The sequence below is a fragment of the Lineus longissimus genome, chromosome 2 (genome assembly GCF_910592395.1).
Source record: "Lineus longissimus chromosome 2, tnLinLong1.2, whole genome shotgun sequence".
Lineage (NCBI taxonomy): Eukaryota > Metazoa > Nemertea > Pilidiophora > Heteronemertea > Lineidae > Lineus > Lineus longissimus.
In genome coordinates this window covers 18,343,040-18,361,363 of record NC_088309.1, presented here as the reverse complement: position 1 = coordinate 18,361,363, position 18,324 = coordinate 18,343,040, and the positions used below count along the sequence as shown (strand labels likewise).

Sequence of the window (18,324 nt, the reverse complement as noted above, 5' to 3'; positions counted from 1 at the left end):
ATACTAAAATTACCTTTAAAAGTAAATTTTACTAAAATTACCTTTAAAAGTAAATTTTTATTGAAAACTGTCTTCATTTATATTGTTAAACGTCACTATACTCAGTTATATATCAAATTATTTAATCATATCTGTACATATTTTGCAACACAGCAGGTTTGACGCATGCGTATTGAAAATTAACTTTTCATAAATTTTCCCCCAACAAAAGTTACTTGTATCTCCTTTTCGCAAATGAAATGGTATTCAGACTTTCTCCAATTCATTCATAACAACATAAACTACTGTTTTTAACATAAATGAATCATTCTAAATTCGAAAACCTTCCAAAGATTGGGGATAATGTTGCCGTTCTTGTTCACGCTGAATCTTCATTCGTATCCAAGATAAACAAACATGGCGGTCGAAATGTCAAATCGCAAAATTAACATTTACAAACTTGACATGCATGACAGTTTGCAAGGTGTGGGCTGACAAATTCAAATGACATTGCGTTGGTTGCCATCCTTCTAATGTCAATTGGGATGATGTTGATTGATTATCAGATTGAAAGAAAACAATGTCACAATAAGGTGCCCAGTGACAGTGTCAGCAACTCGGTGTAGACAGTGACACTGCAGTGAGTGTCACTGTCAGTTACTGCATGCCTTCTGCCTTCTGCCTAGGCCAGTATGGGTTTTCCCGGAAAAGGATAGTGAGCGAATGCTGCAACGAAGTTGTCTAGATTGCTGTGGTGTAGGCCTAAAAAAAGTGTAGTGTACATAGGCCTATAGAAGGCCTATAGGGATGAAAGGCTAGGTCTGCCTTAAAATTTCATGAGAACAGAAAAAGTGATGTTGATTCTTAAATTTTGCTTGGCGTTCCCAGGGTCTGAGCATTTCACCAACCTGGGCAAATCAAAGCAACTGTAACAATAGACAGAGGTTAGATTGGTCAAAAGTGACTTGGTACTTTTTGTGTTTTTATGGTATATCGTGGTATACCGATAGTCAATCTTTCGGTAATCTTTCAAATTCCAGGTTTTTGAATGCCATGAATGTGATGCCTAGCTAAACCAATACCATCATGCCAACCAATCTAGGAGATAGGCGGAGCCATAGAGGGGCGGATCCCCTGGTTGCCGCAAGCTCCGTCACTGGGCCGAGGTCAACCATACCCCAAGCTGATCCTGTTGACCTTCACTCGGAGAAGGGAAATGACAACCTATATCAAATGACAAATCTACCATTTGGGCAGGTGAGCATCAACTGTCATTCGAGTCTTTGGATCCTGCATATCTCTCTTGGAAATAAATTCTCTAAAACCCTTTTCTCATTGGGACTGGGAGCAGTCTTTTCTGATTCAGTCTGCAGAGTTGTGAGTGAGACGCCTTTTTGGTACAGCCAAGATTAAGTAACTTGCTGGTGAAATCCTGGCCTACAATAGTTTTTGAATACCTTTGTATCTTAAAAATTCACATATTCATTGTGACAAAGGGAAAATCCAAAGGCCTCGTTCTGAGTGCAAAGGATCTTGGTAACTCAAACCAAGACCCATCTGACATGCCTGATGATAAATATCATTTACTGATTAAGAGTGGAGGGAATTTAGACTGGAAATTGAACCCTCGACTTCGGGTCAATGTTAAAAGATGCTAAAACCTTCTTGGGTGTCAGTACATTTTCTCACTACACTACACTACATACGTCAATACCTAGCTTGAGATTTGGATTACACTTAGCTCCACCCTCGAGGGTTTTCATACATGCATTTCAACATTGACCCTCTGCGGTGTCTGCCTCGCATTCAATTCCTTAATCTGCATTGAGTAACTTGAAATTGAATTGATTTCTTTGTTTGCAGAAAGATATACAGAAGAGATATGACGATATACTTGGACCACTTACTCTCTTTGCTCCATACTCACATGAAGATGGTAAGATTAGCTGTATAATGAGACACCTCATAGCCTCTTGGTTATCACTGACTGCTCCCACGCAATAGACGCAAGGTTCGGTGCTGGGGAGAACCCAGGATTGTATTTTTCGGCTTGGCTTTCAAGGAACTGTCTAAATTAATTGTTAAAATGCCAAATGGAGCTTGAACTTCTTGTCTATTCCTTTGCAGCAATTGCAGCTGCACATTGGGCTATCAGTTTGAAGCAAAAAAGTTGTTTTACAGCGAAATTTCATTCCTGCCAGGATCTCTTTGTTCACTGGTATTTGCAGTTTTCAAGAATAGATCAGACTTGCTTTCATATCTTCGCATGTGGACAATTCCCCAGACACTCATCATGCATTATTGTTCCTCATGATTTATTCAAGAGCCAAACACCTTGGTCAATTAGTATCAAACACAGGGCTCCTGATTATGTTTGCTAAGTGCCTTGTCAATTATTCAAAGAGCCACCGATCAGATTGTCTTCATTGCCAGCTATGAGAAACAATTAATTTGCGTGATAGACTGAATTAGGTGGTGCTAAGATATTCATGAATAAAACAGAAGAATTGGCTAGATATGTTCTGATTAGCTGATTGGATTTCCCAGGTTGCCTTGTGATCGGTGATCAATTTTGCAGATTTTGTAAAATAAATCAGTTTCGCGAAAATGAAATTGGCTAAAGAATTATTTTTGATTGGGAATAAGCTGAAATTATTTTAATCCACAAAGATAAAAATCATGACAGGTTTATTTTTGCAACTTGCAAAAAAGATAGAAAAATTTTGCAGTTAACAATAAAAAGTGTAAGATATTCAAAGATGATGATATAACCAATATTTTAATAGATACAAATGTATGTCTATTTTCAGTTATTGTCGGGGATGAGATTGAAATGGAAAGGCCTGTTACTCCAATTAATGTAAGTAAATATCTTGGCAATGTACTGTAATGTGGGTATTTACTGAGTCTGATTTGACCAATCAACACATCGTTTGTAAAGCAGTTCGATTTGACCAGTCACAATGAGTGACACTCTCGCATGGCCTGTCAGACCTCTCTCTTCAAAATATTAGGCTCTTTGTGGCAGATGACTAACCTCTACACTGTTGACATTATAAACATTATTCAAACAGTGTATCAATCGAGGCAGAGTCCTAGGGATCAAGGAGAACAAGAGATGACAGCCAGGTTTACTAGAGACATAGGCCTTTTGTAGTACAGTAGAACCTCTCTTAGCGGACACCTCTCTATTAAGGACAACCTCTCTATTAAGGACACCGGTTTTGGTCCCAAACTGGTTGTTTCCATTCAATTTGAACTCTCTAATCAGGACACCTCTCTATTAAGGAGAGCACTTGTCAGTCCCAAGGGTGTCCTTGGTTCTACTGTATTGTCATAAAAAGAAAATCAAGCGCTGGAAAGAAGAAGGTGAAAATTATTTTTAGTACTGCGTGACGTGTATGTAACTCTGTAAAAGCATCGAGAAGCATCAATTTTTTAAATTAATTTGCCTTGTGTTTTTCAGGAGGAAATCAAAGCAGCGCCATTCACTTTCAATCAACTGGCAAACTATGTCAGAAGAAGAATAACGGCAGATCCTCAAAGTCATCATCTGAGTGTCGATGATCAACAAGGCTTGGTAGGTCGAGATTTAAAAAGTTTACATCAGAAATAAGGTGTTAACTCTTTTGCTACCGTACCCGGTATTTACCGGGCCCATACACTGCGTACCCGGTATTTACCGGGTCCATACACTGCGTACTATTGGCCTGCAGTAATCCGTACTGCTGAATTTTCCACAAGTTTGATCGTTCACTATACAATCCTTATAAGATTTTGGTTGGTTCCACCTGAAAAAACGAGATAGCACCACTGTACTCTATTCAATTAAAACTTGTACCTAAGATTGGGTAATGCCAGCTATTTTACATTGAAACTTTTCCTAAGCCACGTCGGATCCAGGTCGTCTGGTCTATACTTCATTGTGTTGGCCAAGGGAACTAGACACTGCCGAAATCTTGCGGTAGCGAAATGGTTAAGGATCCAATACTATAAATGCAGTCTCTTTTTCCTCCATAACGTTGCTACTGTTTTAGCATAACACACTTGACTAGTATTTTGTGCTAGGTGACTTTATCATGTGAAAGTGTACAGAGTTTGCTTATGTCGTTTCTTCTGGAGTCTTTTGATCAATAAGCTGCAATAAAAACTTAGGTACTTTTTCCAGGCCGCAATACTGATGGGCGAAGTCAATGGCATTTGGCCTGACATCAGAAGACAAGTAGACGATCCCTTTTTGACACCAGAGCAGAACAAAGAACTGCAAAGACGAATCTCTGTTCACATTGTAACTGTGTGCGAGACGTTGTTTGGTCATTATGTGGAAAAGGCCCAGAGTGAGTAGATAAGATTCGGTACACCTGAGGGCCTGACTGGAAAATTCATTATAAATTCATTCATTATAAATGCCTTTTTCTCACATGTATTTCTTCAGGCAAGATGGGGTTGGTGAACTTTTTGGGGAAATGGTAGTGAATTGTCAAATTGCTCCCAACCGACAGCCAGAATGACGATTTCAGCTTAAGATTTTGTGCATGTCCTTAGAAGCCTCTCCTGATATTTATTTTCCTCTTTTTCTTGTAGTTCTGAACAAGCGAGGTGTCTTCAGTGGGCCTGCAAATATGAGTCGGTTAAAAGCGCAACTGGCTTTAGATGCCAATAAATTGTAAGTACTTGAGGATATTCTGTTAAAATTTTCACAGCGGGCCACAGATACCAGCGATGAACAGTGGACCTTGCCTTTATCCGAACTGTCAAAACTATTCAGAAGTGTCGCCATCTATACTATTTATAGGTTGAAAGTAACTGGGCGATAAGGGGATCTGAAATCCCCAAAAGTGCTGTATAGGCAAGGTCGTGACTACAATGGCGCCACCTTGTGTCGTAAGGGATACGAAAATGTCGACCAAAAAACTTATGCTTTTGTCCGTTTCACTTGTACATGTACTGACGTAGTGCCAAATTTTGAACTTTTTTCTTAATTCAAAGCTGTATGATCTTTCATTGTTTTTTAGTCTCAATATCTTAATCATTCGTCGATACCTCGTGGGGGACATGAGGGGAAAAAAGGATCATGCCGACAATGAAGATGAAAAACCAGACCGTCCTAGTCAAAGTAGGCCTTCGACACAAAAATCGCAGCGCTCCCCGGCCCTTACATACCAGAGACTAGTTGTAAGCAGCAGGCCAAAAGAGCGACGCAAACGGGGGGTAGACCGAACGATTGAGGATGATATTCTAGAGGTAATTGACCCATTCCCCTTGTAGTATTATTCTCCTTGTGGACCAAGCAGGTCGGCCACCTAGGAGTCAAATGATGAACTAAAATAATTACTCTCGGCATTGGATACTCTCATGATCAAAGTCAGTATATTCAGCTAACATGCAACTATTTTTGTGTGAACTTTATAATCATGTGATGTTATAACCTAAATTCATCATGACAAGACCACGTTTTGCTTTGACCCTGAAATGCTGTTACCAATGACAACTTTTTGTATGAAAACTAAATCCTGAATTCACCGTATTTGATTCTAGATTCAGGAACAGATGCCTACTCTGCCCACGGAGAAAATCATCGAAATGATTGATAAGATGGGACTGGAGAAGGAGAAGTCCCTACTTTCTGAGTCCTCTGGTTCGTGTTCAGTTTAATCATTTTACGATAATCAGGACTATTTCCTGTGCCTGCCATGAGATATTTGCTCAAGAGCTGTTGATGGTTGTTTAGCCTGGGGAGCAATAGGACTGGTGTGGTAACTCAATCTGTAACGAAGTCTGCTACTCTTGTAACTTTCAAATTATAACATTTATAAGAGCAAGTTCGATCACTTTATGGCATGACCTGTATTTCACGAAATCATTTCCATGGTGAATATAACCATCCCAACTCAGTAAGATGTTGTCTTGTGGTTGCAGGCTCACCGGCACCAGTCTTGAATCTACGTGACCAAAGAGAAGATCAAATAAGGTAATCTGATTTCTGGTGTCCTGGTTTCCTCCTACCATGAGGATCACACCACACACAATTTTGAACTTTGTTTTTCATTTTTCTTCCATGCTCTTGATGCATACATGACATAGCATATTTCTGCCATGCCATAAATACATACATGACATACAATTTTTCTGTCATGCTATTGATTGTTGCATACATGACATAGCATTTCCTGCCATGCCATAAATACATACATGACATACCATTTTCTGGCATGCTATTGATTGTTCCATACATGACATAGCATTTTCCTGCCATGCATAAATACATAAATGACATACCATTTTCTGTCATGCTATTGATTGTTGCATACATGACAGCATTTTCCTGCCATGCCATAAATGCATACATGACAGCCTTTTTATGCCATGCTATCAATACATACATGACATAGCATTTTCCTGCCACGTCATTGATACATGCTTGTTTATTTCTAGACAACAGCGTGACGAGGAATTAAGCCGGACGTTACTGAAGCGCCACGACTCATTAGGAGAGATAGCTCATATAGAGACCCTTGCTGAAGAACTCGATATGTCGCTACAGCAGGTGCATAAACGACCCAATACAGCAACGCTAGAAAACATGCCGTCCATGTTGAGGAGAAAAGAAAAGCTAAAGAAGGAGGAAACAGAAAAAGAAAAAGAGAAGGTATGGACATAAATAATGATTTAACAACATTGAGTACTTATATGGTGCTTTTTCAGGTTTCCCTGCTCAAAGGGGATACCATATTATTACCCTGATATCAACAGAAATCAATCAGGGGTTTCAAGGAGCAACCAAAACGTGCTCACTTGAACTCAAGCAGTAGGGGACTATCAACCATACTTTCTGTTGGGTTTTGACAATAGGCAGCAGGGTTTTACCTAGGGAATTAGAATGCATCAAAATAGCCTGTCGTGGTAGCAAAAATGACATCAATTTGTCTGAGTTTGAGTCAAAATTGGAAAAACATCAGCCACTTTCAAAAAATAGTTAACTAATGAAATATGAGACGAACAAATATATTTCAGAGATAATCTGCCTTTTGCTTTAACTGCTGGCTGTCCTTGTCATTTCAGCCTGCAGTCCCTGGCACCAGAGAGTATGCGGCCAATGACCTGAAGAGACTGTGCGCTAGATCGGGAGACAACGAACCTGATGGCGAGCCTGACGAGGACTTGCCTCCTCTGCTACAGGCACTGACGAGAAGTGCTAAACATGATGGTATGAAAAAAGAGCATGAAAAGAAGATTAAGGAACTGGAAGAGAAAGAGAGAGAAGAACTGGAAAAGTAAGGCAGTTCTCTCACAAACTTGTTTCTTCTGCATTTGATTAGTGTTAAATCGACATGTGCACTTTTCCCTTCATCTGATGTCTGGGTGTGTCAAGGAAAATCTACTTTTTCTCTTAAAGGGTAACTCGTGTCAAATTTCACCATATAATGTTTTAGCTGTTTTTGACAAATGACTACGCCACTTTCTCATAAATTGGTAAGGTTTTCAAATCGAAATGCACATTTTCTAGAAATTGATGGTTTAATCCCGCCCGGACGGCTCGCTTCGATGCCGTTTTCGTTGATGACGTCACAACATGAACATTTTCGCGGTCGCGGTGGTTTACATTCAGCGATTTTATAATAAATCTAATCAAAAATGGAAAATTTGAGCTTTTCATTTGTGATCAACAATTAAAAACGGACGTATTTCTGCAAAGTTGTAAATCACATCATAGTATCACTTTAATATCAGTGGTTGAGCGGGTTTCGAGGTACAAGGAATTGATACGGAACTAGAGGTATAGATTGCCTCGCCAAACTCTGCCAGGGTAGAGCTAAAATGTGGGCCGAAACTGATACCGACTGTGAGGTTTCAAGTTTTTCTACTGTACAACTATTTAAGGCAAAATTCACAGAGAATTGGCTTTCGGCACATTTTAAACCAACCCAAGAGGATGGTTGTTTCACTAAATCATCTGTGGTGAAAACGAGGCTAACTGATCATCTGTTATAAAAATGAAACATTGTAACCAAGGTGTTTCAGATTACTTGGTAGCAGTAAAGACTGATTCTTTTAATTGCACTTTGCAACTCTCAATCATGTTTATAAATCCTCATCAATGTGCTTAAAAGGGATGTTATCTGTTTTACAGTTTGCCCATAATCAGGCAGCCAGCATTCCCTCAACCAGATACAGTATCTACAAAACTTCCAAATAAGGTAGGCATTAATCAGAATTGACTTCCAAGAGTTAGTAGTCGCAGATCTTGGCTTCAGTAGCAATGTCTACTTATGTATTTAAGTCAGGTGTAATCTATCCTGGGAAGTCAAGTGGAGGACCTTCTCAGCATAGATTTCAACATTACCGGCTTCATAACCCTATTGGACCTTTGCCAGAGGTATTGAGTTAACTTTAGGCTACTGTCCACCTGTGTGGGATTTTTTACTTGCCCTGGCATAGATGCTCAGGTACAAGAGACCACAGCTTTTAGTCTCATAGACCGACCCTCAAATATTCATAGGTTGTGTTGTGATGAACCAGGCATTTAGTTTCTTGAAAGCCATGACGGTTTATCCAGCAGTACAATTCTTTTTTCTCCCTGCTCAATCAGCGTTACAACCTGAGCATTTCCGACTGGTACCCATTTAAAGACATCGCTGGAGTTAGGCATATAAGGCAATGAGACCTGTATGGAGTCTCACGCCGACATTTGGGATCGAACCAGCGACCTCTTGACCGCTAGTCAAAGAACCGAGCCACTACACCACCGCGGCTTCTGAAATAACATGAGTATTCTTTATTTTCAGATGCTAGTTCGTACGTCAGATATCAGAGTCTCGGAGAGAGTGTGCATGTCAAACGTTACAGTGAAGAAACATGAAACTGTTTACAATGATCTTCTGGGAGAGGTAAGTATCATTCCTTAGCATCAAGAAAATCTTCCTGTATCCATGTGTGTGATACATTTGTAGTAGGATTATAAAATGACATTGATAATCAAAGGGATCTGTTGAATCCGTGAAAACCTTGCACTTCTCAGCCAATTCCAGGTTCCGTTGCGATCATCTATACTCTTTTTCACGAAACGGCCCACACAGCAAAAAATGGCTGGAGAAGTTGTCCATATTTTGCTTCAAATAGCTCGTTCTTGGTGATTCTTGGTCCGGGGATGTTATTTTGCTCTTTTAAAACGTTCGCATAACGCTCTTATTTCAGATTGATCAGGCAACCCTTTTGAAGATGGACAAGAACTTATTCTTGGGCGACGAAATTAAAGAAGTTTATAAAGAGATCATGCAGACTGTTCCAACTGATCATCTAGAACTAGAAAATGTGAGTAAATTGGGAGCTCTCTCTCTGAATATGTTTTGAAAAGAAGTATGATTGACGTGAGATGTGAAAAAACAATTCTTGATGTAATTTTGGAGTTATTCAGAAAGATTCGATTCTAACTAAAAAGATGCATCTATCCAGGAGTATTGTAAAATGGAAATTTACTTTCACAATTATAAGATTTTTGGTTTTCCTAAAGCCTCAACCCTTGGTCAAGTGATTTTATACATGGTTGTTGGTGTTGCCTCTAGATGGCTTATAGGCAGGAGACTCAAGTTCGAAGTTTGGCCGACCTCCCACATTTGTGACTTGAGAAGGTGGTTCCAGGCTGTGGGAAGGTTTCGTCGTGCTCCGTTCCAATTGAGAACTTCAATATTCCTACGCCCTCAGAGACGACTTCAGCATGCATTTTCAAGGCCACAGTATTCAGCAGAAGCCGGAAGTTTCCATTTTGTCCAGGTTTATCAAGTTAAAAACACTTTTATCTATAATACCCCTGGATAGATACATCTGCATAGTTCAAGAGAATGCATCGCTGCCCTCTTGTGTTGGTACTACAAGAGCGAAATCTGTCAGAGCAAAGTTATGAATGTTATGTTTCCCTCACTCACAGGATGTGCTGGTTGAACCTGCAGCAGACGCTGTCAACCTGAGCAGCATCCTGATGCCGTCTGCTTTGGCCAAGAAGAAGAAGGAGAAGTTTGTCAACAGTGCCTTACAGAAGAGTAAAGTTCCGCCGTGGGGTCTTCAGGGCAATGCAGAATGGGCTAAGAAGTGAGTCTCATGTGCTTGAAAATATCTCTATTTCCAGTTTCAGTTTGTGTAAAATGGACTATTAAAGTTACGTTTTATGTTCCTATCATATCTGAATGTTATACCTAAGTGGATCAGAAGTCACTTTCACTCACGTTCGCCCTTTTCGTAGAACTCTTTACTTTAATAAGTCACACTAAATAGGTTTGAATGTAGTTGTCAATTCAAGACGAGATCATTATACTACTATAAAAACAGTGGCAGAAATGTGTGCCCCATGATGGTAGCCATTTTGCATTTACCAACTAATTTTTGTTTTCCCAAGATCTCAATTTAAAACTTCTTCATATATTTTCAGTCCTGCCTCACAGTTAAAAGATATGCGAGGAGAATTACATGTGAGTCAACAGATATGAATTTTACTTGATCGATTGCTGTAAACCACCAAATTTCCACACCCGTTTATATTTGCGATTCACAAAAGTCCCTTCCCAGGTCAAAAATAGTGCAAAATACCCCAAAAACTTCAGACTCCCCACACCCTGAAATCATTGTGGTCAACCAACTATGAAAATTTAATGGTTTGAAGAACTACCATGGGTCAGTTAGACCCCTGGGTAATACTTTCATCGGGCAGTCTGGGAAAAAGTTATGAGCGCAAGATGTTGCCATATTAACTTGTTAATGCATAAGCATTTTATTCATTTATTTTTGAGCCACTTGAGAATTCACTGCCATTTCAAAAAAAAAGGACATCAGCCTCGGTTTAAGAGACGAAATAAAGGGTAATTCTCATTAGAGTATAGACATTTTAGAGCAAAAATGTGGCAGTGATTTCTTCAGCCTGGCCCTCAGTTTTTTGAAAGGGAAGTTCAAGTTGATATTAAAATTTTTCTTTTTTGGCTTCAACCTTTTTTTAAATGATCCCTTCTCAGTACAAACTCCACCGTCACCTCAGTCAAACCCTTAGTCTTTTGAAAGGGGAGAGGGGGTTCAAGTAGAGATTAAAAATTTATCTCTTTTGGCTTCAACCTTTTTTTAAATGATCCCTTCTCAGGACAAACTCCACTGTCACCTCAGTCAAACCCTTAGTCTTTTGAAAGGGGAGAGGGGGTTCAAATAGAGACTAAAATTTGTTATCTTTTTTGGCTTCAACCTATTTTTAAATGATCTCTTACCAGCACAAACTCCACTGTCACTTCATGTTTCTTTTAATTAATATTTAGGGTGCTGATGAAAAAGATATCCTCTCCATCCCGGGTAAGGTCCTGACGATGGATGAGTACAAATCACAGCTGCAGGAGGCGCCAAGAATGGTCCAGGAGCGCTTGTCCCGTAACTACGCATCTTGGTTGGCCTGGTGGAAGAGTACAATGAACACGGACGACTATATGAAATATCTCACGAGCCAGCAGTCCGATTATATGGGATACATCTTCCATTTTTACGACTCGGAGGACGAAGATGATGAGGAGTCGCGTGCTAGGAGGACCGCCCTGCTTACCGAGGCTGAGCAGAAGTAAGAAATGATGCGATGTATCAGGATACCCAACTCATAGCCAAAAAAAAGGAATGGAAATAGTGCTGGAACACCGCTTACCTAATTGATCTTCATATACAGTTAGCTCCTTTAGCCTCTCGTTTGACATAGATACCATTTTGTGTCATCCTTATTGCACAATAGCTAAAGGGGATAATGTGATCAAAGTAACTGATAACAGAACATATTGATCTCTGCTTCATGTGGCAGAAATTTGGTAAAAATTAGATTTATATTTTTGCATGGGAGTTTATAATCACTTCTGTGTCTGACCTGTCACCTACATGTAAGCACAGCGCTACTTGTGATTAAATACAATTATTGGATTCCACTTTTGACAACATGATCTACACTTCTTTCGTCGAAAAGGTTGGGAAAATACATACATGTAGCTTTTTTTGTTTGACTATCTTTGTAATGTGTTTTGCAGGGAAAAGGAGAAGAAAGTCAAAGAACTGCGAAAGGTGAAAACAGAATTTACTCCCGGAGTGTGGAATTTCAATTCCATCTTGATGGGTGGTCTTGGGAAAGATCCCGAGTTAGAAGGTTAGTATTGGAGGAGATGTCAGATGTGTCTTTTCATTCAGCAGCAGTAAGTCGGCATTATCATTTGGAGGAACCCCATTTAGAATTCCTGATTGGTATCCGAGTCATATGGCCAGAGACCTCTATTAGCCAGCGTATACATTCTGTGTACATTTTAATGAATATATAGGTTGGTGAAAAAAGTACACCAAGGGTGCTTTAATTCCCACCAAATTTTATATGTGTTATGAAGAGGCTTTTATCGAAATAATGGTAAAAATTCAAAATATTCCAATACCGATTGCCTGAGAAAAATTGATTTGTGTACAGCATTGCCATCAAATCGTCACTTGTGGACTGATATGGACCTATTAGAATACAAGTTCTAAACTGGCCAGTGAGACAATATTTCCTTAAATTAATTATCAAAATGTATATCCCTGTTATGGCCTGGCTCTGTAGATTAAGAATCCACCAAAGATTGAAGAATAAATCCACTTTCACCCATCACAGTCATGTATTTACCACAGCTTCACAGTTCAGTACGGACTATGTGTCAGTGCCACACTTCCGCCTGTGGATGAATACATGTCTCTGCCCATATGTTGGGTTTTTTTGAATTTTTCAGAAGAGGACCACGAGACAGCCAGAAGTGAAACAACAGATGATGCCAAGTCAACGCGGTCATCAAAAGCATTTATAGCTAAAAAGTCCACCCTAAAGTCTCGAGACGGTTCATTGGCGTCGTTTGCTCCAGAGGGCGCCAGCAGAAAAAGAAGCGACACCGGGTATGTAAATTGGTTTTCAAATGCTTTTACCTCATGACGTTCAATAACGTGTATCTGGACGCTACAGGGTGGCCCAGAATTACTTTCCCTCACATAATGGATACACAATAGAATTCTATTATGCAAGGGAAAATGGGTCATTCTGGGTCACCCTGTAGTTCACTTCTATATTGTTATCAAATATCGACAACCACAATTTTAGATTTCTATGAGAAGAATGTTTTTTGTTACACACATAGCAGCAATTATAATTACAGATTAAATGGCTCAATCATTGGAATGATGCTTTCGTCTTTATTTATTTTTGACACCATGTTAATTTTTCGTTTCATTATTTTTTAGGGACAGATCCCGGATGGTTTCTAGAGCTACTGAACGAACCACTTTCACCACTGCAACAGACACTGCTGTGAGTATTTGGCCAAACTGTCCTCAAATCCCTGCACATTTTCTTCGATCTACCATATTTTTTCAGAAAGAAATGGAAAGTGTTTGAATGTCCTTTGAGTGCCAAATAATTACTCTCGTGGATCATCCAAAACTATTAATTTGTTATACTGAGGCAAACCTTCTCTAAATCAACGTCAGGGGCAGACCCAGTGGCAAGAAAAAGAGCGGGTGTGCACTGCATTTCTCATTAAAATTTCTGATATATTACAAAGTTTCATGATCTAATTCAAAAATGTTCATGCATGGGGGAGGGGGCATGCGTCTGGTGCCGCCCTCCCCTCCAGATTCATCTTTAAAATTGTCGTATCTTTATTCACAGAAATCTCCTGAAACTGCAGAACCAGTTATTACGCCTCAAGATAGACTTGAAAAAGTGTGGACACTTCTTCAGATGCCCGATGCACTCAAATTAGATATGGCTATCAAATACAGCACAGACGACTATCTTAATCAGTTAGAAGATGTAAGTATGTGTGAATTGCCATGAGGAAAAAACCTTGCTGAAAACCGCATTCGATTTGGTGCATTAGTTTGTTAGATATCGTATGAAGTAGGTGTTGAAATTGATATGAGCTAGACTGTACATGTGTTCATATGCATTGCTGAATACCATCAGGTATGCTCTCTCTTATCACGCATGACTCCCATATAGTTGCAATAGATGGCTGTCTGTGATAAGTTCAAGACATTCATCGCAAAATAAGACATATCCATTTTTGCCATTTTCTTCAAAGTTCTAAATTAGACTGAAAATGAAGTGGGAAATTTTGAAAAATTCCTGTTGGCCTGATGCTCCGAAATTTGGATAACATATCAGTAATTATATGGGCAATGCCATAGTACAGTTAACTCCAAAATTTCGGGTATCGGGCATCACGTTTTGTGATAAAACTCTTCTCTTATGTCACTCTTCTCCAACAGGCCATTGATTCTTGGGAGAAGGCGACCGAATTGATCATCAAGCGAGAAGCGTTGATGAAGAGGCTGGAAACATTTGAAAGACTTGGCTCCGATCCAAATCGATTCTTTGATAAAAGTTCCAGGGGCTCCTCCGTAGCACGGTTAGAAGAGGCCAAAGTCCGTAGCGGTTACTATAAGGTGGGTCAATACGCTAGCTTTTAAAGGAGAGGTGTCCTGATTAGAGAGGTCAGACTAACTTGGGACCAAACAAATGTCCTAAAGCCCGTTACACACGAGGGACTTCTCACCAACTTAGTTGGAATTTTAATTCATAACAGGAATCCAGACCAGGTAACTGATACTTTGCCCGATTGGTTGGAGTTGCTGGCTGCACTACCGACTTGTTCTATTTCTCGACGAAATCTTTTGTTTATATAAGGATTTTTTTGTTTATATAAGGAGTGTGGGGGAGAAATTTCCTCGTGTGATTCAGTCAACAACATAGTTGGGCCATATTTTGACTCTTTATCTTTATAGGCGCCATAGGCGCCAAGGCTGTACCTTGTCATGATCCACGATTTTGCCCAAAACCTCCTATTATCCCATCGATTTCTCCTTTTCCTCTTTTCACTGATACCTTTTACAATAATAATAGATAAAATCTTCTTTTTCTTCCTCTCATTGTACACAATAAAATCATTGGCAGATCTAAGATTTCCCCGCCAGAAATAATAGATATTTGCACTCAGCCTTGACCAAGGTTTTGGCCTAAATATAGTGCAGGACCTAAATATTGCTGGGATTATGTCTTTCGTGTGAGTGGGTGAACGACTCTCAACTTCCAGTCACCTGTGCACCTGTTCTTAATTTTAAAACCAACTAAGTTGGTGAGAAATCCCTTGTGTGTAACGGGCTTAACAGAGGGTCTCCCAACAAATTGCAATATATATTTTTTCAATCCTTCCAAACTAAATCAAAGAAAATTTCTTTCAGAAACTTGAATCAATGGAAAACAAAATCCGAAGAGCAGTAGAGGATGTTCGAGATGATTTCAAAGACACAATCACATATCAGGTAATACTTTTAGGTCATCTGTTGGATTGTACTGTTTTCATAACAAATCATGAGGAAACCAGCCCTGTAAAAATTATCTCCTAACCATCCCCCACCATCTAATGGAAAATGCCTTAGATGCCGGGGGGGGGGGGGGATGGATATTTGATGAGGGGAGAGTTTCTGAGGAATAGTTTATTGACTTTAGCTCTCAGCTCATCTGAGCCAGGTAACCTCCTGCTGAGTTGCCCGACCAAAGGCTGAGGTCAACATATGTTGTTACATAACCGATCTTGCTATCACATCCTGGTTGCCTTGTAGTCGACCAAATTACTTCTAATTTTGCCTCATCACAGTAAATTAGTCATGATCATATGATGATCCTTGCCCGAGTGTTATCACTGGTTACGCTGGCCATTAGGTAGATAAGGTAAATATGCCGATCATCACTGTGTGTAGTATCAGCGGGGTGCTTGAAGTTGGAGGGCGACTAAATATTTTACAGGGCTGGTTTCCTCATGTTACACATTGACTGATGTAAAGGACCTGATTTTCAATGTGGCAGTGGCAGTCGTTCACTATTTGAAGAAAAAACAAATTGAAATACTGAATGATATAGAAATATATAAGGACCATTTAATATTCATTCAATAACACTGTCATTTGTTGCCCCATGTAAGTGCAGTGTCCCTGGGACATTTCATTTCTGGAAATGGGCATGAAGGAATACATCCCTGAGAACAACACTGCCAAGAGCAGAGCAAACTCTGAAGAAGAAGAGATGAAGAAGAATGATAAAATTATACTGAGAACAACACTGCCAAGAGCAGAGCAAACTCTGAAGAAGAAGAGATGAAGAAGAATGATAAAATTATACTGAGAACAACACTGCCAAGAGTAGAGCAAACTCTGAAGAAGAAGAGATGAAGAAGAATGATGAAATTATAATATTTGGTAAAATTTTGTTGCATATTTTCTATATCCAGGGCCGCCCTTATTTGGAGAAGATGCACTGGGATCGCATCGAAATGCTCTATTGGCTTCAGGAGGAGAGGAAGCAAAATGTCCTTGAGAAACAAGCCATCGTCCAAGGTCTTCCACTCAAGGTTACGCAACTTGAACCAATTCAGACACCATCTCACTAACATGACCAGAGTATGGGGGATGCTTTAACTTGGATATTTGCTATTGGGTGGATCTTGATTTATATTCGAAAAGTAGTTCAAATATTTTGTTCTATACAAGAGCATTTACTGAGGTACGAATAAAAAGATCAATCTTGTTAAGTCCGCATCAGACACCAACTCACGTGAATAGAGTACTGTATGGGGGATATTTTGACTTGGATATTTTTGGTGGATCTTGATTTATTCGAAAAGTAGTTCAAATATTTTGTTCTATACAAGAGCATTTACTGAGGTACGAATAAAAATACCAATCTTGTTAAGTCCGCATCAGACACCAACTCGCTGACATATGACTAGAGTACTGTATTGGGGATATTTTGACTTGGATATTTTCAATTAGTTGGATCTTCATTTATTCCAAAGGTAGTTCAAATATTTTGTTCTATACAGTAGAGCATTTTTAATACTGAGGTATGGATAAAGATACCAACCCTGTAAAGTCTGGGTCAATTCTCTGACTTTGGCATCTTGGAGTTTTTTTGTGTCAGGTTTTCTTGTTGAGTAAAGGTATCAGTTACCTTTAAAAGTTTGTGCTTACCTCAAGAGGAAATGGCAATAGGAGCCAATAGATTCACACTGAGATTGGTATGGGTAGATAACTGAAGGGCCAAGTGTTCTTAAATATTTTTGTATTTGCATCCACAGTTTATAGCTGAATGAGTACAATGACAACGAACTTGTTGTGGGGTTCTCCTAAAGATTGCCAGTAAGGTTTAAAGTCATCAAAATGACATTTGATGGCCATAAACGAAATAAGCAGGCCATTGGACACATTTCATGACATTCACTGTTATCTCAAAGTACAAGTGTACATTAGCCCAGCAACAGCCAATTTGATTCGACTCGGAAATGATCGAGCTTTCCAAATTACTGTTTACGCTTATATTTTTTTGACAACAATACCGGTACTCTATTTTCCAGCCAACTGTCATAAAAATTTTAAGAAATGCATGAAATGGCCTTTTTATTTCGTTTATGACTGCTAAATTTTATGTTGATTTACTTTAAACCTGATGGATTCTGTTAAGGATTATTGCTTGTTTTGTTAGACATTTCAATTGTCATCAGTGACGAGTGCTCATTGCTGTGTTATATGAGAGAAAATAGTGTGTTATATGAGAGAAAATAGTGTGTTATATGAGAGAAAAAAGTCAAGCCGTCCATATGATTTCTATCTATGATGTTAAGTCCTGCTGCAGAGAGAAAGTATATTTTATCAAGTTGTAACTTTGTAGATATCATTGTAAATTATTTATATTTATGTAAATATATTCTTTATAGACTATTATGTGATATGAGAGTCTTGCATTATTCTAAATGGTTGAGTCTTAAGACAAATATGGGATTGTGTACACAAAATACTATTGTAAAGCTTGAGAAAATCTTCTCAAATAGATCTTCAGATTATAAAAGACGTAAACAGTACAGATATCTTTGACATGTACATATCATCAACGGCGTCATAACCCTTTTGGATTTTTGCTGGTGAATTGTCTTGGGCCTGTCAAGGTGACTCGCCCCCAGTCAGACCAGGTTGTAACATTATTCCTGCAACAGCCACTGTGGTGAAATGACTTCTCAGACGTCAGGTTGAGGTGTTTCGTTTGTTGTAAGGCCGTGTCAGAAGAAGAAAATGACCCCTTGGAAAAAGTGTCCGTCCCTAAGGAATCCGGACGGATTATTGAACATGATTCTTTCAAGGCCAATGCCGATATTTCTAAACTTCTGCAACGAGTTGTGACATTGACCAGTCTATATTCAGTCTGGTGAACTGTCTTCTCTGACATCGGGTCAATGTGGCTCACCGTCACAAAAGCCCAGTTGCAAAATTATCCCT

The 18,324-nt window shown here is 39.3% G+C and overlaps 1 protein-coding gene across 2 annotated transcripts; it reads left to right on the top strand.

The window, feature by feature from the left end:
- The first annotated feature begins 162 nt into the window (after window positions 1-162).
- On the top strand, window positions 163-17,775 carry LOC135482712 (coiled-coil domain-containing protein 87-like). 2 transcript variants are annotated; one of them, XM_064763006.1, is made up of 25 exons: window positions 163-242; window positions 1,020-1,236; window positions 1,843-1,915; window positions 2,790-2,839; window positions 3,446-3,559; window positions 4,148-4,316; window positions 4,564-4,645; window positions 4,995-5,223; window positions 5,518-5,617; window positions 5,899-5,950; window positions 6,415-6,628; window positions 7,042-7,253; window positions 8,111-8,177; window positions 8,766-8,867; window positions 9,175-9,291; window positions 9,905-10,065; window positions 10,403-10,442; window positions 11,271-11,563; window positions 12,015-12,130; window positions 12,738-12,897; window positions 13,240-13,306; window positions 13,667-13,810; window positions 14,269-14,445; window positions 15,241-15,321; window positions 16,287-17,775. In XM_064763006.1, the coding sequence occupies exons 2-25, from the start codon at window positions 1,066-1,068 to the stop codon at window positions 16,443-16,445; spliced, it is 3,150 nt and encodes a 1,049-aa protein (XP_064619076.1). In that variant the 5' UTR covers window positions 163-242; window positions 1,020-1,065; the 3' UTR covers window positions 16,446-17,775. The 2 variants fall into 2 exon arrangements, with proteins under 2 accessions (XP_064619076.1, XP_064619077.1); XM_064763007.1 differs by lacking the exon at window positions 163-242 and adding an exon at window positions 350-463.
- Window positions 17,776-18,324: the final 549 nt, after the last annotated feature.

Bases quoted from the DNA above. Each gene is read 5' to 3' on its own strand.
- LOC135482712 (XM_064763006.1), top strand. From the start codon at position 1,066: ATGCCAACCAATCTAGGAGATAGGCGGAGCCATAGAGGGGCGGATCCC. The intron at 8,178-8,765 runs GTAGGCATTAAT...CTTTATTTTCAG, and splicing joins CTACAAAACTTCCAAATAAG to ATGCTAGTTCGTACGTCAGA. The intron at 10,066-10,402 runs GTGAGTCTCATG...ATATATTTTCAG, and splicing joins AATGCAGAATGGGCTAAGAA to TCCTGCCTCACAGTTAAAAG.